Source organism: Solanum tuberosum, unplaced genomic scaffold, assembly GCF_000226075.1.
Source record: "Solanum tuberosum cultivar DM 1-3 516 R44 unplaced genomic scaffold, SolTub_3.0 scf00148, whole genome shotgun sequence".
NCBI lineage: Eukaryota > Viridiplantae > Streptophyta > Magnoliopsida > Solanales > Solanaceae > Solanum > Solanum tuberosum.
Window position 1 is genome coordinate 687,698 of NW_006239071.1, and position 20,145 is coordinate 707,842.

Below are 20,145 nucleotides of genomic sequence, written 5' to 3' on the forward strand. Positions count from 1 at the left end.
ATCTTCCCCGTTTTATTCCTCTTTTTCATGATTTTTTCTGCCATATTCACCCGAATTTTGACCGTCTTCTTCATTGCACCCTCTCTCCCATTTCTTCATTTGATTTAGGGTTAAGAGGTGCAAATGCATAACAACAATGGTTCGTATTTTTACGATTGCGTCTCTTTTTCTTTAATTTTGTGATATTTGCAGTTTAATTAGGGCTCAAGGTTAGTGAGATTAACATTTACATAGTAAAAATTGAGATTTTTTGGCTCCTATTTTAGGATTATTGTGGGTGAACTTTACATGATTTAGGGTGCTGTTGATATGAGTTCGATTTATTGTTATAATTTGGGTCTATCTGAGTTTGTAGTGTGAAATTTAAATTGAAATTATTATAACAAAAAAATTAACCTCCATTGAAGTACTTTAAGCTTTGAGAAATAATGGGAGAGATAATGTCTATAAAATGGGAAAGAAGAAGAGAAAAAATAAAATAAAATAGACTAAATAAGTCCCTCACGCGTCAATAGCGAGTGTATAACACTCACTTTGCCATGTCAGCTGAAAGTGTCAAAATGACACAACGGAGCCTGACATGAGGTGTCTAAAATGAACAAAGCCTAGTTAAGGTGTCTAAGTGAAAGATCGTGCCAAGTTTAGGGGGCCACCGATGGGTTAGGCCCATAAAGATAAATTGATTCAATCGTTATGACCGCGCTGTATTATAAAAAAAAAATTAATCACATTTTCTATATGATCCTCTTATCTCTTTCTTATCCTAACTCTACTGATCATAATAAAAGGAAACAAGAAGAAAGTTTTAACAATAACTTATTTTATTACGAGAGATAGCTCATAATATTCATATCAATTTATTATACGTATATGTTCGATTCAAGAAATTAGTTAAAGAAATAAAACACATTCTAATTTAATTAAATAAATGTTTGAATTGATGCCTAAATTTTAGCTCATAAATCAATATCATGATAAATAAACGTTAGGACAATTTTACGAATGATCACGGATCACTCAACTTTTATTTATTACACAAAATTCACTATAATATTTTTAATAATAATTCAATTTTGTAGATGTAATAACTATCAATTTTACTTAAATATCATGAAACATAACTAAATAAAAAAAATTATCGAAAAATCCTTCACTATATCTGAGTATAAGTTTTAGTTCATAGATTTTTCAAAATTGATTGAACCGGTTTCATTTTGCCCCAAACTTGATGTGTCCAATAGAAACAATTATAGCTATTAATTCTTATGCTCTATCATGAATGGCAACACTTTTTGGCATTTCAGGATTATAAAAAAGGATTTTTAAAATTTTGGTGTGTATTAATCCATAGATTTTTTCAGAATTTTTTTGACAGACTTTGATATGTTCCGAATTTGGTGTGTCCATTCGAAACAATTTTAATAATCAATACTCACTGTTCCGACATGGCTCAAGACATTCTTTTGACATTTCATGTTTATAATAAATAATAATAGAAAAATTCAAGATTTTTTAAGTTCTCGGTGTATGTTAATCCATCGATTTTGAATTTTTTTTTGACAGACTTCAATCAGACCCAAACATGATGTGTCCATCTGAAACAATCTGGGTAATCAATACTCATTGTTCCGTCATGATTGACATCATTTTTGGCGCTTTCGAGTCACAAAACAAGAATTTAAGATTTTTGAGTTCTTGATGTGTATTTTAGTCCATATGCTCTATATTTTCTGGATTTTTTTTATCGCCCCCAAACCTGACGTTAAGATTTATCTCTGTTAAAATACTCACTAACAAAAGTTCGGACTAAATTTAAATTTGCATTAATGTAACTTTATTAAAACACTCCCGGCAAAAACTACAAAACTAAAACCAGGTGCCTTTGAGGAATATTTTATCTTTATGCGGAAAACAGTTTAATTTCGACACTCATGCAAAATGTATTTTTTTTTTGGACTGTCCCTCACATGAAAAATAAACTTAGCTAAATAACGAACTTATTCATACATTATGTCTACATTCATTGTATCATTCACTATAACCCAAACTTGGTGTAAAATTCACTAAAAAAATATACTTATATTAAAAAAAATTACTTATATAAATATGTTCAACTTTATCAACATAATGTCTTCATCTTTACTCTAAACAAAAATAAGAACTCCATTAATGGTAACTGATTTTTTCTCTGTGAACATTTTTTCTTCATGATTGCGACATAACTAAATCATAAATATTTGATTCGTCTATAAAATTCGAAGAAAAAGAAATTGAGATCGGAAAAAATGGCGAGATTTGTACCGGTGAAGTTTAAGAGAGTAGCTGCGGCATTTGATGAGGTGGCAAAAGCTCGGATCTGCGAGAGCAGCGGCAGTGAACACTCTCCACCACCGGCGGTGGTGACAGAGAGCTTGACGGATTTATCACGACTCGTGAATTCGTTTTTAGAAGGGGAGGTAATTACTATTAATGAGAAATTGGAAGAGATTGATGGAAATGTTGATACTAATTGCTTTGATGAATCGGAGATTAAGGAGAATTTAAGGAATTTGTTGAATTCCGATGGAAATTCCGGTGATGATTTGAAGAAAAGTGTTATTAATGCTGTGGAAAATGTTTTGCTTGCTGAAGAAGCAAATGATCGGAGCTCACCGGAGTTTAAACGATGGTTGATGACTCGATTGCGTGATCAAGGCTTCGATGCTGGTAAGCATCTTTTTCACAAATTCTATAGCTAAACAAATTACTTGTTAGTTGTTGCACTTGATGTATATAAGTTTTAAAATCTTTATTTAACTTTTTTTCGCCTTTATAGGATTGTGCAAATTAAAATGGGAGAAAGCTGGTAATCGTACCTCAGGAAGTTACGAGTATATCGACATTAATGTTGGTGTTACTCGTTACATAATCGAGGTTTCATTAGCGGGAGAATTTGAAATTGCTCGAGCAACGCCTTGCTACGCCTCCTTGCTCGAAAATTTCCCTCAAGTTTTTGTTGGAAAAGTGGAAGAGTTGAAGTGGTGAGAATTATGAGTAGAGCCATGAAGAAATCTATGAAGAAAATGGATATTTATGTGGCACCATGGAGAAGACTAGCTTATATGGAAGCTAAGTGGTTTGGATCTTATAAGAGAACAACAAATGATCAAAAGAGTACTTTTGATTCTTCTTCAAAAAAGAGAAATGTTGGATTTGTGCCTAAGCAAGCAATTTCTTTCTATTGTAGAAAGAAAAATATTGCTTCTAATAGAGGCATTAAAATTGGAAATTTGGCTGCAGTTTTGAATGGATAATATCATGAACGGATATTAAACCGTGGTGGAGTTAATCAAAGGTCTTGAGTTCAAATCCTGAATATGAATTCACGTTTGTAAGAAAACGATAGATTTAGTCATATTTCAATGCGGATGACAAGAAGTTTTGGTGAAGAATATAAGTTTTTTTAAGTTGTTGAGAATTAGAAAGCCATTATTGTGGAGGCAATATATATTAGCTTTAGTTTTGGTGGGTTTGGGAAGTAAAATCATATAGTTTATTGGTGGAGAAAAAATATATATTTCTCCAAGTAGTTGCGGTTGAAGGTTTAAGATTTTAGTAAGTATTATATTGCATAGCGATTTGTATGTATTTATATGTATTTATCAAGTAATGGAGAATATTTCAGAAAAATATGTATGTTATTTGTTTGTTTGTGGCTCATATATTTAATTTTCATGAACTACATATTATATATTGAGCAGACAATATCCAAATTATTACTTTTATTCATTTTGAGCATATCATTTACTAATTACTACTGTCATAAACTACAAAGCAGGTATACTAATTACTCCAATATCTACAAAAAAATATCATTTTTCTAACATGATCGATACATAGTAAGCCTGGTATATATATTTGGAAATTGGTTGAATACTAATTTAAGTCGTGCGCCAAGATAAATAAGTCAAGTAGGTGGAACTTTTTCACCACACGATTCTTTTGTGAACGTTTTTTCCGCTTCGAAGTTTCAAAATACTAGACTCTCCTAAAAAGATATGTTCAAAATTAACGGGTAATAGCCACACATACAAGTTTCCCTTTTTATGTGGCTCATCCAATTGAGATGGTCATGTCGAGTCGATTCGCTAACGCCTTATCTTTCTAATCATAAGTCACGACTTTACTTCCACATTTCAAATTTTCATATAGAGGAACTGGTTGAGTATTTTGTCATAACCAAACAATTAAGAGAAGCAAAGGGACTGGTATTGTTTTGATACATTATATATTAGAGCTAACGACATTATTCGATAATATAAATGTATATGGGTTAGCTTTGGATACTAGAAAACATAGTTCATTAATCTCTATGATAAAATGTTCTATATATTAAGTGAATTATTAGAGGTCATTTGGTCGAAACTCGAAGGATTAGGTGGATTATCCCGATTCAGAATTTGGGGCCCGCCAAACAACATACTCAATATAATCTCACACAACAAGTCTAGAGAGGCATATTTTATTTGGAAAAGTATATTTAACTTTTGACTTTATGTAGACCACTTTTAATTATTAGAATAAAATTACTTCACATCTACTTAATAACATGTTCACGAAAGTAAGCAAAAGAACTGGTGAAACATATGATGATTTTATTATTTTTATGATGGCCATTATACTATTTAGCAAAAAATAGATGGAGTAGTTTGATATACAGCAATCATAAACTAGTGTTCAATAGACATAACTGGACAAATTTAAAGAGCTCAATGAACACAAGTTGAACGTGTATAAAGTGTTCAATTGGTGAAAAGATTAGTGTACAAGTTCAGGGTGCTTGTCTACATCAAATATAACCTTAGCTTATCGATACACAAGACATTACTGAAAAACTACAGAAAGGCAGAAAACTGTATATTGTTTGTGTTGTATGCACCCATATACGCAAACTGCCGGGAACCAAGGCAGCGAGCCTGGAAAGTGCATAGATGAATTGATTTAAGACAAGGGTCTCTTAGAAAGGCTAAATTCTAAGCCATTTCCATCTTCTCCCCTTCTCATCCAACAGCCAAACATGTACACAGAATACAACATATTCACAACTATCATGTAATATGTACAAACTTAGGCAAGACATGCTCTCACAAATAACAGCAAACAACACTACACGTAGAAGACCTGTTTCACAAATATCATGCAATATGTAAGAAGTTCGGTAAGCAGATATGCTGACAAAGAACAACAACCGGCCAGTAAACTCCTCAGACAATAATCTATTTGTATTGCTACAGCCGCAATGGCAGTCAAGATCAAGGAGACTCAATTTCGCCCTTCTCTTGGTACATGTAGCATTCAGTTAACAAACCATTGAGCTCTCCAGCATTTACCTTTATAATAAAATACTAGGGCAAAAAAGGAGCAAATCTCATATTGCATATTTCAACTTAAGATGTTTATAACCAACAAAATCTTCAATACAAAGACTAAACGCAGGTTCAAAACAGAACATAAAACAAAATAGATCTAACAAAATCAATTTCATCAAAAGTAGTTTAATTATCTGGTCTAAAAGACAAGCTCATGGGGTTTCATGCCCGACTTGAGCGAGAACCTTGCAGACAAGTAACCCTTCAATTCAGGAACAGCCTCGATGGCCTTGATCAATGCTGCATCAACAGCCTTCTGGTCATCCTTCTTCTCCTGAGGAAGCACATTCTTCTCCTACAGAATTACCAAATAGAAAAAGATCAAAATGTTGAATATCAAAGTACATCATTCATGTTCAAGCAAGTTCGAATAATAGTATAGAATTACAGGCATAGATATGAAATTTCCTAATTTTCGTTTCACATATATGAAACATAAACTCTTACCTAACAATACTCGCCAACTATTTTTCTCGATTACCAAATTGAGTTATTCATGTTGAGCAAGTTTCAATAATCCAATTGTCAATGTTTTATGTACAGGGCACGTCAAGTTTCAAGTTTCAGTAATACCATTGTCAATGTCAATGCTCATTTTCATTCTTAGATTTCTCATCACAAAATGAGACAACTTACCTATGAATGCCAATAACCATGTTTCCTCATTACCAAAGGAAGTTATTCAAGCAAATTACAATATTAAGCATCCTCTGCCAGGGGAACCAGAAAATGCCTCCGCAAATTACAATGTCAATGGAATTTGCTAATTTTCATACAACTTATTATCTATGAATACTCACTAACCAAGTTTCTTCAGTTATATTCACATAAGATCAGCATAAGAGATCACAGCATTTTACAAGACACAATAATGTACTGCCTAATCACACGATAAACAAAAAGATCTAATCTTGCAAGCATAGAATTAGCAAAAGATCCAATCCATAAGCATATAACAACTATAAAGATCCATACTTTAACCACACAATGGAGAACAAATTCAATCATTAACAGAAAATGAGCAAAATAGAAAAGCAAACCTCTTTCTTTTCTTCAAAAAACTCTCCTTCTCCCTTCTTCTGCTTCTTCTCAGCTTGTTTAGCGAAGTACTTATCATCAATCTTGTCAACACTCACTCCAGAAATATCCACCTTTGTTGAGGTACCAATAACGTAAGCTTGATTCACACGCCTCAAAGGAACTCCATTAAATTTAAATGGACCAGTAACAAGAAGCAAACCAGAAACAAGCTGCTTCAAAAACACAACTCTTTTACCCTTAAACCTTCCAGCAAGGATAATCAAAACAGTACCAGGTGTAATACTTGACCTAAGCTTAGTGGGTTTTGGTTTGTGTTTGTTAACAAGGGGTTTCTTCACGTCATCGGCAGGGTAGAATTTTGGGGATTTCTCAGCCGCCGGAGCTGCGGCGGGCTTTTTTGAGTGAACGGGTAAAGCGCCGCCGTTCTTCTTCTTAATGGCCCAAAGACCCTTCTTGTGGTACATCTTGGAACGGGAAAATTTTCCCACTCCACGAATCAGCTCCGGATTCCGGGCAGTCTTCTTGGCGGCCATTGCTGAAGTTTGTTCTTTGCAGTTTTTGCTGATTCAATGAAACCCTAACCCTAGAAGCTTGATTTATATATGGAGTTACTGAGGGTTTGTAAGAGTGACAGAAATTTTTTGCTGTTTATGTGGGCTTATATGGACTAAGAGCCCAATGTCTTATATGGGCCGGATTAGATTTGATAAGTTATACAGGGTGTGCCATAAGTAATCATTTTATAAAGGGTCTGATATACTCCTCAACTTTGCGATTTAGGGTTGATATATCACTCGTTACAAAAGTGGCTACATATACCTTTACTGGTACATAAAAAAACCCAAAAAAATCACCTCCATTGGACGAAAAGGATATATTTGGGTCATTTGTGTAACGGTAAGTGTGTATCAACTCATTTGTGTAACAGTAAGGGTATATTTAAGTCATTTGTGTAACGGTAAGGGTATATCTGAGTCATTTGTGTAATGGTAGGAGTAATCTGAGCCACTTTTGCAATAAGAGGTATATTAGCTCTAAATCACAAAATTGAAGAATATATCAGCCTTTTTCCTTATATTTTTCATGTTTGATACGTAAGCAAAAATGTATTAATCTCAAACATATTTGTATATGATTTCGGCAAACACAATAGAGGTGTGAGAGTGATGGAAATGGAACTATAGGGTGGGGGTTGGTATTGGAGGATCGAGAGCAAACCAAACTCCAAAGTGTGGAATCCACTTGTGCAACTTAGTTTTTTTTTGTTTCATTAGAGAAGTTATTTTCCTCATTTCGTATGTTACCTGCTTTTGACTACTTGTATTTCCCTTAACGTCACCGTTAGCAAGGTTCAAGAAGAAATGTGATGTAAATAGTCAAACGCCAAGCAATTTAACCTTAACAAATAAAAATCAAAGTGAAAATACATACTATTACTTTATTGTGATTGGTTAAATAATAAATTGTACGTATGAAAGACATATTTTGCATTCATTTGTTTGGTTTTAAACGTCCGTTTAACCGGTCTCAAAAGTATAGGATTAATAATGAGAAACATATAGAACATGATATCTTCATAATATCCACCAATGTCAAGAAACAACAAGCTATTTCTTTCATAGATGAAAACAAAAAAATTTGTCAAAACATATTGGTACAAAACTTTGTCATAGACATACAATATTCGTCTACATATGTTGAATTTTCTATGGTATACTGGTAAATTGAACAATTAAGGACGTTGGTACGCCTCCCACGAGGCATATGTACCAAAACTATGTTAGTGTCAACACAGAGCTCAGTAACGAATACTTCTAGCCGCGGAGTTGCTAACCCCTCTGGCTTTGCTTCTACTTGTAATGATTGGGATCTTCTTTGCTCCGGATGAGAGGGACACCATCTTCACGCCACACGATTCTCTCTTCACATAATGCTGCTGCTACTTCTACATAAAGCTTATGCTCCTGTTGAAGGAAGAGTGTTAGTGCAAAGATTGCAGGAAAAAGGTGAGGAATGGACAAGCAATAACAGTAAGAGAGTTGTATTCGATGGAACATAGGCACTTTGATAGGGACGTTGATGGGATTAGTGGATACAACAATACCCAAAAAAGGAGGAAATGTTGATATTGCATGCCTTAAGGAAACACTAAACGGATAGGACAAAGGATAGAGAGATAGGTAACACGAGTTGTAAATCTGAGACCATGCTACTGATTTATTGAATAGATACATAGATTGAAAAGAACTTGCAGCCAACCAACCATCATACTGTAAAAAATGGATAGGTTCGATCTATAGCCATTAGGGCCTCGTAAAATGATCTACTAAATTCATCGAGTTGTTCCAAGGGATCAAAACGGCTAGTTATTAATGGAATTCCTTGTCGGCTTATTCGCCCCTGTTTAACAACAGCTACCCAATATTCAGGAGATCCCTTTTCTGAAACCTATAAATGTTTTTGTGGGACTGGTAGTGGAAAGTAAGGTAATGATTCAGAAACAAGGGCAAGACCTAGAGGTTTACTTTACACGTGCACCACGAAAATTCAAAGTTGATGGCGACAACAATAATACACTCGTAACAAGAAATGTTAAAAGAAATTCATGACCTCCTGAAGAACCCTTGCTGCAAGTGTTTCTGCTGTGTCATTAGCCAGCACAGGCACGACCCCTTGAGCAAGAATACGCCCAGTGTCATAATGCTCATCAACATAATGGATCGTAGGACCTGAATACCTACAGATAGCAAATAACAGCCAGAAAAGTGAATTACTTGTGTTTGGAGCTAAAATGAGGATCCAAAGCATTGGACGGAAAAAACTAAACCTATCCCAAATGCAACAAAAATCAAGGTTAGGTGCTTATTATTTTTGAAGGGTGGACATGATAAACTGAAATTAAGCAGAATTCACAGGTAACAATATCGGCATGAAACAGCCAAGTAAACAATTAATCACGAATACTTGCTTAAATGATGATGGAATTGTCTTTAGTTTATTACAATTTATGGGAATTCAGAGATAATGGAGTAAGGACTTCCAACTCAAAATGTGAATACAAATCTTCATAGTAAAAACTAGCAAAATGGAAATGGTTTTTTTGAAGAATCTGAATCCTCAACATTTCAGGAAAAAGATGCTACAATATCAGATATGATCTAAAAAATGTTCCTAGATCACATTTCTCTGAAATAATATTTGTTGGTTTTAACTATAGAGGAAACACGAGTCACATTGAGTATTTAAGTCTTCAACTAAGCGCTCAATTTGCAATTCACAAGCTGAACGGTGGTACTATTTTATGTTTAGCAACTATCTATAATGTGCAATGATGAGGAAGGAGAAGCAAGATACTTGATTAACAAGAATAAATCCATTTTGATAGCAAACACAATACGTACCTAGCTCCAGAAGCTATGACTGCTTTATGCACCTTTATGCCATAGTAGCCTTTGCCTCCAAAAGATGGAAGAAGTGACGGATGAATATTAAATATTGATCTTGGAAATGCTTGGACTAACTCAGTAGGAATAAGCTTTAAGTACCCAGCTAAAAGAATGAAGTCGATATTGTAGGATCTGTAAACAAAAGTTTGTTTATTACAACGGAGAAAAATATGAGGAAATAACTTCAGTAAAACAACGAAGACAACTAAGATTATTCATGTCATACACTAAGGGATTGTTTGGTATGGGGATGGGATAGACGAAGTTATCCCACATTGTAGTACAAATGATGGTTAAATAATCCCGGGATTAATTAATACCCAAAAGCAAACGCAGGATAAAATAATCCTACATTCTATCCTGAGATTATTATCCCTTATCTCTCATACCAAACGACTCCTCCAATCTCCCTTTAGATGATATTCCTCGTACAAATAACTAATGAGTATGAAAACTATTCATACACAGAGAAGAGAGTAAATAGGCAAGAAATATAGATGTTTATCATGGTTTACATGCTTCTGTAATAGTCATTTCGCTCCAAGTAGAAGAAACCAAGGGCAAAATGAAAAGGAAGACCAAAATTAAGAAAGGTGAACAAAATGAGAAGCGTTTAACCGAATAAAACTAAAGTTTTAATTAACCAGAGCTTATGTCAAAACTAGGTGAATATTTTACAATAGGTCGCTGGTGCAGAAGAACAACAGTGAAAGAATGTGGTATCAACAAATGCAACTGAGAAAGACAGGAACTTTTGATAGATGTGCAGAATTCTCTTCGAAATACTCGGTTAATGTTAAATGGTTTCTTGAGGCATCTTCGCTCCGTGATTGAAGCCTGAATGGTTGCAAGCCGTCAAAGAATTCAGGAACTAGAAGAAAGCTTAAGAACCAAAAGTTTCGACATATTGATGAAAAGAACTTAACTTAAACCACATCAATCTTTTGTGCTCAAATTCTCAAAATTCAAAATCCTCAAGAAACATTAGCAGTACAAGTAAATTTCCTTCTATTCAGATACCACTTTTTCTTCTGCTAATCATCCCAGAAGAAAAGGTAAGGAAAAACATAAAAGAAGAGGAGCTGATTGTGTTACAGCCGAATTTCAAGGAAGATGACATCTTTTTTGCACAAACTAACTACTGAAGCAGTTAGATCAATAGTAGAGACATGGATAGAAAAGAAAAAACCTTAGAGAACCCACGAGATCCTCCTCCGATAAACCTTCCGATGAATTCTTTGCTTTAGGAAACAAAATAACAGGGATGCCTTGCTCCCTTGCATACTTTGCACCTCCACAATCTGCATTTCATAACAAAAACAAATCTAAATGAAAAAATGAGTGACAACTACAATAAGACAATTGAATATGCATATATCTTCAGGTATAAAACTGTGGAAACTTTGGAGTAATCTACATATAAGCTGTGGAAACTTTAGTTGAAACAGAAATCTCTGAAATTTTCAAGTGCTTCCGCCAAAAAATTATCAAGTTGATATTGTACCATAGAAACTTCTCATCATGAGTGGGAAAGAAAAAGTCCATCGCCAATGTGATTTCATTTTCAACACAGCATACTCATTTATAAAGTCACACTAGCTTCAACATGCAAACTGTTAATACACCTAAGAAAAACAAAATTTCAGGACGAAAGAAACAAAAGAAGGAATACAGATGAAGCCTGGCGCAAGGACACGATGAATAGAAAATACACTCTTGGCAAAATTAATCAAGACAGTTGCAATACAAATAGATTTACAAGTTTTTCTCTAAAGCTCAGAGCTTTACCAAAATCTCAAATAGACAGGGACCTAAAAGCCAACAATAAATAATCTTGAAATACAATAATAACGAGGAACAACAGTTATGCCCAAGTCTCAAAAGAGTTGGGGTCGGCTATATGAATCTTCATTGACCACGTTACTCCATTTAAACTTGTCTCATCCCAATATAATGGTAATTTAAGTAAGACGTACAAGAAGTTCTCTATATTTTCTAAACGTATAATCTCTCAAAGGCTAAACCAATCCTAGAAAACATATGACCTGCACTAGAAGTGATAACATCTAAAACATAATCTCAACTAATATGTAACACCTATACCTACATAAGCTGTTAAAGCTCGGAGATTTACAAAAATCTCTAATAGACAGATACCAAAAGCCAACAACAAATAAACTTGAAATACAAATATGCTTTGGGTCTCAGACAAGTTGGTGTCGGCTATATGAATCCTCATTGACCATGTTACTCCATTTAAACTCATCTCATATATAATGCAAATTAAGTAGGAGGTATTAGAAGTTCTCTAAATTTCTAAATGTATACTCTCTGAAAGGCTAAACTACTCCTAAAAAGCAAACGACCAACGGTGGAGCTAGGATTTTCACATAAGGCTATACAAAATATAAAGAAGTAAATACACGGGAAGGATTCCACATCTATTGTATATACATAAGAATAATCTTGACCTTGAATATACCATAAATATCTCAACTAATATGTATATACAACAACAACAACAACACACCCAATGTAATGCCACACATGGAGTCTGGGGATGTAACATATCCGCGGACCTCACCTCTACCTTTGTTGGGTAGAGAGGTTGTTTCCAATAGTCCCTCAGCTCATTATATGTCAAAGCTCAGAGCTTTACCAAAATCTCAAACAGACAGGATCAAAAGCCAACTAAAACCAAACCTTGAAATAAACTGAAAAACAGAACTTTCAAAAAAAATGTCATACCATTTTTATTGGTAACTAAAACAGCTACCTCTCCATGAACAGTCCCTTCAAGTGTAGCTTCATAAATTGACCTGAAATTTGAACCTCCACCAGATACAAACACTGCAAGCTTCTTCTTTCTAAGTTCTTTACTCACACCACTATCAGGAACTGTAATAGCTTCTCTTTCAATTCTTTGCAAACAATTCCTACACTGGAAAAATTCCTTGCTGGGGAAACTTTTAGGAGAAAAAGAAACATGGGGTTTCAATAAAACCCCTTTAAGGGTAAGATTATTTGAAGAAGAAGATGGTTTGAGCAAAATCTGAAAGAATGGATTTTTTTGGTTTTGAATTGGTGAAGTGGGTAAGGTAGAGGAAAGTCCAAAAGACAAATTTTGAGCTTCCATTGATATCGGAAGTGAACGACGGAGGTTGACGGCGGAGGTTGGCGGCCGGCGGTGGGGAGGAGAAGGGAGGCGGGAAGTGGTGGTGCAGGAGGGAACTTTAGAGAGGCTGAGTATTTACTAAATTTGCAAAGAAATAATTAACATATTTTTTATTTTATTTTTTTAAAACCAAAACTAGATAAATAATTCTTAGCCCATGATTTTAAATAGGGAATTTAAGATTTTCCTTCATTCCTTCTCATATTAATTATCTTATTTTGCTAATTTAAAAAAAATAAATTAAATTGAATTAAATTCGAACATACCTATTCTAGAAATTTTAACTTGACCTATAAGTTTAGAAAAATAATTTATGTTATGGCTTCGCACAATTTAAAGTATACGTCAAAAGCTTGATTTGCAAATGATAATTATATATATATCATAAACGTGATAGAATTAGTGAAAACATGAGAGTTTATACAAGTACTCATTCCCTATTTTTAGCATTGCTCAAATAAGTGTGTGACTATGTATACGCACTTATTTTCGTTCACCCAATTCTCAAAACAATGAAAGAAAGGCGGGTAGACATCACGAGTCCTTAATTTGTCCATACATCAGAAGCAAGTGTAATTCATCGATTCCATCAAAATTTTCTATATCTTGACAAAGATCACATGAGTGTGTAATTATGTTTCAACATAAAATGATATATTATTTTTTGTTTCAAATGCTTCAACATAAAATGACATTATTTTATCAATTACCTAAAATCCAACTACTTATTTTTAAAACCTATGGAGGAAAGTTGTGACAAAAAAATAGCAAATCCTTTTACAATTAATAGTATAATTCACCAATTTCATCAAATATTTCTATCACTCGACAAAAATCATATGAGTGTAGTCATATTTCTGATGCTTCAACATAAAATGACACATTGTTTATTTTTATTAGTTTAGTTAAATCTACTCGATTATCTAACATATGTGTTATATTGATTACATAAAATCCAACAACTTATTTTTTAAAATTATGGAAGAAAGTTGTGACGAAAATTAACAAAAAAAAATTACAAAAAAGAGTTCAAGATGATCTTTAAAAGTGAAATATTATTAATTGTAAGAATATTCTTACATCATAATTCTAAAAACATTATTAAAAAAAGTCAAAGATTATAGTGATCTATTTGCTCATATAAAGGTTAGAAATAATTTGTAGAGTTGAATTTGACTAAATAAATCGAATGTTTAAAGTGTGTTTATGAGTCTTCTCAAAAAAAAGATTTGACTTTCTTATTAAACCTAATTTTCTATCACGTCCATTTAATTAGTGGATTCGATTCTCTTAACCAAGCAATATAATTATTTAAGTATATACTTAATAATACAATTAAAGTCTCTAAATTACAGTATAAAAATACTAAAAATAAACACTAATCAACGGTCCAGATAACTCCTAAATTCCTTGTCATAGACCTTCACACACTTGATCACTCAGAAGCGAAGCTATAAATACCCATAGATCAAAAAAATAAAAATAATTAACTATTCCGGGATCGGAAAATAATTCTCCGCCGTGAGTTACCACTGATACGCCGCCGTGAATGGAAGGAGTAGGTGCCAGATTCGGCCGTTCATCAACTAGGTACGGTCCGACCACTGTATTCACCGGTCCGGTTCGGAGATGGAAGAAGAAATGGGTTCACGTCAACTCCGGCAAAAACAATCACCAATCAACCGCCCCTAACGGCGGAGTTAATGGCAGTAATGGCTCTCATCTCGTGTTTTTGAAGTGGACTCCGATTACTGCCAGCCAAAATAACAACAACAATAACAGTAGCGCCGATAAGGATGGCGATTCCAAAAGCCCCGATAAGGACGATGACGTTCCGATCGAGGAACCTCCCAAACGTAAATTCAAGTATATTCCGGTAATAAATAAATTATTTTTTAATGATTTTTACTGCTTATTATATAGATCATTTCTGTACTGTAGTGTATTTCAATGTTGAGCTATTTAAACAATGAACTGTTTATGGTGTACTTTTTCTTATTTTTTTAAAATTAAATATAATACCATTCTATTTAGGGAGGGAAATTAATTTGGTGGGAGAGAGCTATTTGGGCTTAAGGTCTGCGGATTTCGGATTTTTACAAAGGGGATTCAATAAATATAAATGTAGTGTTCGAGATTTGAACTTAGAACCTCAAGTTGAATTTTGAACCCACTCAACCACCAAGTCAATCTTTAATCTCATGTGTAGGAGATTCAAAATCTAGATATACATTAAAAAAACTTATATATATTCGGATGAACACCCTCTCGGACCCCTAGATCCGCCCCTGATCTGAACAAATCCTTTACTTGCATATCGTGTGGGAGTGCAAACTCAAGCGAGAATCTCATTATGTTTTGCACGATTTTTGGAAGTGAAATTAGTCCATTTTGGGAATCAACTTCACCAAAGTTATATTAGTTGACATCATTGGTGGTTTCTTGTTCTTTGATTTTGGTTATCACCTTTGTTTTTTATGCTTCGATTGTCACATTACTTTGTTGCGATTACTATTCTTTCCCTTATATATTATGTACACACTGCTCTCCTTCATAGTATTTTGTTGTTGTTAGTGTCCTCATTTTTGTATTCTCTTTTTGAAATTGCTTGGAAGTGTTTATTTTAAGTCGAGGGTCTGTCGAAAACAACCTCTCTATCTTTACGAGGTAGGGGTATGGTCTGCATACACTCTACTCTCCTTCGACCCTACTTGTGGAATTACATTGGGTATGTGTTACGTACACAGTCTAGTTACTTGAAAGCAAGGTACTGAACCTAGAAAACAAGGTAAATAGACAGAGATTTGAATGTATTGATAATTGATATTACTAATTGGGTTTTTGGAAAGAAGTGGAGAAATTTGTTTAATTGTGAATAAGGTTCACGGATTTGTCATGTTTCGTGTAGATCTGACATCAAATGGCATGGCCATGGGGCTGTTATAAATTGCTTTTGATTAAACACAAAAGCTAATTTTTGGTTTTAAATTGTGAGATTTGGGGATTTGCTAAGTTATTTAGGTTGGCAAGATGTGGACTGAGAAAAAAAATGTAGAAGTTACCAACTCGATTGAGGTGTAAGAACTATATATAACTGTTGTACTTCATAGGCTGCAAATTTTTTATCTGAAAAGTGGTTCTGGTGCTGGATACATCTCCCCTTGATTATTATATCATTTTTGAATAGTGGTTTTGCTACCTACCAGATAAAGAAGTAAGTTTTTGTTGACAGATATTTAAGTTAAGTATGTAAGACTCAATCTTTTCGTCTTGTCCGTTCTCAGTTGCCCATATACCACTTGTATAAAACATGGTGCAAGCAATAGAAGTACTCCTGGACATCCGGACATCCAGAACTTGTTCTTTTATGTCGCTTGCTGTTTTTTCATGTCAATGTGGGGACTATCTATACATCAGAACGGACAAGAAAGTTAACAACATAAGATTTCACGAATATGTTATGGTCAGAGTGAGCGTATTAGTGGAGAGACAGACCGAGGGTGTGTATGAAGATTGATGTGTTTAATTACTGATTCCGTTTTGTGTGTATGTGCGCTTATGTGCTTTTTGTTGGTTGTTTGAAACCTGAAGAGATGATTTAACTTGTAGATTTCCTCTAGTAGCTAGGTGAAGCCATTGTAATATGCGCCACGGTAGTTGCTTCATACTGGTCCGTTATTTAGTACCTCCAAGGTATGCTGTGAATATGTGCAATCAAAGGAGAACACTTACTTAGTTTTCAATAGTTTTCCTTCAGTTATCATAAACCTTCTCTTATGTCTGGTGGATGTAAGGAGGTAATGCCAAATTAAGTCACAACTGCTAATTAAGAGCATAGGGCTTGTCAATTTTCTTATCATAAAGCTTACCTGATCTTTCTTTTCATTTGACATTTGAATATTTTTCCTTTCCTGTGTTAGTAATCATCACTCGTCATTGATAAGGGTAGATACTACTCTCATCACTTATCACACCTAATACCGTATTTACCTTTAGCAGATTGATCTTGTTGTTGTACTTGAGTAATCTGGGGATTGCCAAAATGATTTTTATATATTTTCCCTCGGTCAGGATTGCTTCTAGTACATCAGTAAGGAAATAGTTCTGATTTTTGCCAATTGATAATAATTTCATATTTTCGTTAATATCCCTATAAAAAAAAAAAAGTGATAACAATTTTCATTTTTGAAATGATTGAGATAGGTTGCTCTGCTTGAAAATCAAAATAATGAGACATCAGACCAGGATGAGGATGAAGCTAAACCAATGGTGGCTGATGCAAATACTGGGGAGCCAACATCTCAAGCTGATGATTGTGATGAAAAACCTGACATCAATGATGTACCGATGGAAGAAAATCAGGTACTTTAAAACCTTCCACTCTCCCAAGGTGAACAACTTCGATAGGGAAAATGCTAAAGGAAAAAAGAACAGGCACATATTTGACTGTTGAACCATTTATATCTGTTTTTTTTGTGTTCTTGACTCATTATACAAAACAACCGGTATGAATCTGTTTAAATGTGATTTTGGGGATGACATGAAATAATGGCTTAATCATTTGTTTCTATTTTTTCCTCAACTTTGAATCACCAATGGACTTCATGCAGCTTAATATTTTTTGTGTTTGTGTAACTCGGGTTCTGTTCAATTCATGTTAACATATTTCCTATCTCCATTCTTTGAGCATGTTGTAGTCTTTTTGTGTTATCAAATTTTTGGTTGATCTTTAGACTACTTCAGAATAATCTGTCTAAAAGAACTATATCCTGCTATGGATAGAAACGGATGTGTTAATTGGTTTATTTAATCACAAAAGAATGAAACTCACCAAGAGAATAATGAAAGCCTCCTAATATGCCAGTAGAAAATGGATTCATCTGTCAAGTTTCTTGAACTAATGATGATTTTGGGGCCAAATAAGAGATGGAGATAGGATCAACATTTACTTGGGGTTTTCTATTGTCCCTTTCAAAAAGTCGTGATGCTGGCTGGAATCAGAAGTCGCTTCAAAGAACAGTAATATAGTGCTTCTCTTATCCTTCGATCGGGTAAAGAGAAAGAAATGCTGCAGGTTGGAGGGGGGAATAGAGACTAACATAGAGGGGCCTAAAAGAGAGATATTTCAGTTGATTTGAGGGATCAGGGATGGAGGATTCTGTTTCAAGTAACACTAATTAATTTTTTGATAGCAAGTTTTCCCCTTTCGCCTCTTTTTTCTTCGAAAATGAGAACAATAGTATACTTCCTTTGTTTTGTTTGTTCCTGGTGCTGTGTTCTTTAACTTTGCAAGTATAATATGCATGAGCTTCTTCTAATTGCGTTTTAAAACATCAGGATCCAGAGGATAAACCTCCAGAAAGACCAGATTTAAAAGAAAACACATTGGACTTGTCTGTGGGATTCATGGGTCATGAGGAAAACGATGCTGACTCGAAGACCATTCAGACAGAAGAGGATAAATTGGACAAAGTGAACTAGAGATGGCAGCGGGGTGGGGGGGTTAAGTCTTCCCCTTCTAAGATTTCACCCTCCCCTGCCCCGTTTAGCTCCGCTTTGCCCTGCCCCATCTAACCCCGTTGTCTTGTTCAGCTTTTTGTTATCAATTGTGTAGTTTGTTCAGCTTAATTATAGGCATGCACACTGTGTAGTTTATCTCAATTGTTTACTAAAGATATGAAGCACAAAAGTAATACCACAACTGGAGAACAATTTTTTTTTTCTGCAAATTTTAAAGTTTAGCTGATTTTGTTACTGAAATTGCAAGAAAGAAATGATAAATGATTCAAGCTTTGACCTGCCCCACCCCGTTTAGAACCTAGACATTTCTAAATCTACATTCAAGCCCAAAGTTGTTGCCTTCATTTATCAAATTGCCACATTAAACCGCGGTAAGTATCACATAAGTATGGTGGAGTAGAGCTACAATAAAACATACCCAATATAGTTTTACGAGTGAAGTTTGGGAGGGTAGAATGTACGTAGAGCTTACTCCTACCATGGCAGGGAGAGAGGTTGGTTCTGATGAAAAGCAAAAAAACAACATTTTCTAAGATATAAGTAGTAGCAATAGGAATTCAATAGTCGAAGTCATAATAGTTTATTATAAGAATATATATATTAGTCGAAGTTGAACAAATTATGATTATCAATTCACCATACCACAAAATATTGAAACCAAACTTCAAAAGACCGGACCTTAGAATTTTTTTGCGCTTTTCTCAATCGATAAAACACTGCAACCAGTAAGACGAGGTTGGAGGGTTGATTCTCTTTTATCCTTTTGATCTGATAGTAAATGATCACTTTTTAGATTCCATCAGTTACAAAGATAGAAGCAACATCAATAACTTCCCATCGGACACCCTACAAGTGTTGTCCTATTATTTATTTATTTGCAGTGCTACTTATCTTTCGAGTTGAGGGTCTATAAAAGCAGATTTTCTATTTAGTACGTAGAGGAAGGTCTGTGTAAATTGTTAGGCTTGGTGAATAAGCATTTTAACTTGACACTATATAAAAACTAGACAGAATGTGGAGTTTAGTCTACTAATCATATACTAAAATCAATATAATGATTCAGCTGAATATAAAAAATAGAATGGATTTATTATTTGCCTGTCAATCATACTCCCATTTGCAAACATATGCATATTCATGTCTTTGGGGGCAAAGTTGTTGCTTCATTTATCGAGTCAATATCTCAAAAGGTCACCAACTTTAAGAATTTATCTAGTAAATTCATTAAACTTTGTTTAGTATCAACAAAATCACTCCATTTGTATCAATAAAATCACTCAACTCAATTTATCATTAAAAAAATTAATATAGATAAATAAATTATTTTTATGCCAGATAAATATAAACTCCATAAATAAATATAATTTTATAAATAAACTTAATTAGTGAAAATTATATTAGGATATTACTATATAATTAAAAGGGCAAATTACAAAAATCACATACTTTTAAGGCAAAATTACAATCTATCCCTTAAAAGTTTATAATTACAGAAATCCCTCAAACAAATACAATAATATAAGCGCTGATACATTAATCTGATGCGCGAGATACA

The 20,145-nt window shown here is 34.0% G+C and overlaps 4 protein-coding genes across 5 annotated transcripts; 2 read left to right on the forward strand and 2 right to left on the reverse strand.

Moving 5' to 3' along the window:
- Window positions 1-2,168: 2,168 nt before the first annotated feature.
- Window positions 2,169-3,024, forward strand: LOC102606324 (uncharacterized). Its single transcript, XM_006352405.2, has 2 exons — window positions 2,169-2,706; window positions 2,816-3,024. The coding sequence occupies exons 1-2, from the start codon at window positions 2,286-2,288 to the stop codon at window positions 3,022-3,024; spliced, it is 630 nt and encodes a 209-aa protein (XP_006352467.1). The 5' UTR covers window positions 2,169-2,285.
- A 2,361-nt stretch (window positions 3,025-5,385) lies between these two features.
- Window positions 5,386-7,035, reverse strand: LOC102601402 (60S ribosomal protein L6-like). Its single transcript, XM_006352309.2, has 2 exons — window positions 6,449-7,035; window positions 5,386-5,703 (listed from the first exon to the last, which is right to left on the reverse strand). The coding sequence occupies exons 1-2, from the start codon at window positions 6,980-6,982 to the stop codon at window positions 5,548-5,550; spliced, it is 690 nt and encodes a 229-aa protein (XP_006352371.1). The 5' UTR covers window positions 6,983-7,035; the 3' UTR covers window positions 5,386-5,547.
- A 1,020-nt stretch (window positions 7,036-8,055) lies between these two features.
- On the reverse strand, window positions 8,056-13,034 carry LOC102577623 (glycinamide ribonucleotide transformylase). The gene is given in 7 exon segments (NM_001288445.1): window positions 8,056-8,413; window positions 9,060-9,075; window positions 9,078-9,085; window positions 9,087-9,186; window positions 9,851-10,027; window positions 11,085-11,196; window positions 12,644-13,034. Coding segments are annotated over 7 exon segments (915 nt in total). The 5' UTR covers window positions 13,032-13,034; the 3' UTR covers window positions 8,056-8,299.
- Window positions 13,035-14,546: 1,512 nt separating this feature from the next.
- Window positions 14,547-18,822, forward strand: LOC102602071 (uncharacterized). Of its 2 annotated transcripts, none has more exons than XM_015310917.1 (3): window positions 14,547-14,946; window positions 17,274-17,432; window positions 18,417-18,822. In XM_015310917.1, exons 1-3 carry the CDS (start codon window positions 14,620-14,622, stop codon window positions 18,549-18,551), a joined length of 621 nt encoding a protein of 206 aa, XP_015166403.1. In that variant the 5' UTR covers window positions 14,547-14,619; the 3' UTR covers window positions 18,552-18,822. The 2 variants fall into 2 exon arrangements, with proteins under 2 accessions (XP_015166403.1, XP_006352373.1); XM_006352311.2 differs by having other exon boundaries at window positions 18,408-18,820.
- Window positions 18,823-20,145: the final 1,323 nt, after the last annotated feature.

Coding starts and splice junctions, on each gene's coding strand:
- LOC102606324 (XM_006352405.2), top strand. CDS start 2,286: ATGGCGAGATTTGTACCGGTGAAGTTTAAGAGAGTAGCTGCGGCATTT. Junction 2,707..2,815: donor TGATCAAGGCTTCGATGCTG/GTAAGCATCTTT, acceptor TCGCCTTTATAG/GATTGTGCAAATTAAAATGG.
- LOC102601402 (XM_006352309.2), bottom strand. CDS start 6,982: ATGGCCGCCAAGAAGACTGCCCGGAATCCGGAGCTGATTCGTGGAGTG. Junction 5,704..6,448: donor TTTTTGAAGAAAAGAAAGAG/GTTTGCTTTTCT, acceptor GTAATTCTGTAG/GAGAAGAATGTGCTTCCTCA.
- LOC102602071 (XM_006352311.2), top strand. CDS start 14,620: ATGGAAGGAGTAGGTGCCAGATTCGGCCGTTCATCAACTAGGTACGGT. Junction 14,947..17,273: donor GTAAATTCAAGTATATTCCG/GTAATAAATAAA, acceptor TGATTGAGATAG/GTTGCTCTGCTTGAAAATCA. Junction 17,433..18,407: donor TACCGATGGAAGAAAATCAG/GTACTTTAAAAC, acceptor TTAAAACATCAG/GATCCAGAGGATAAACCTCC.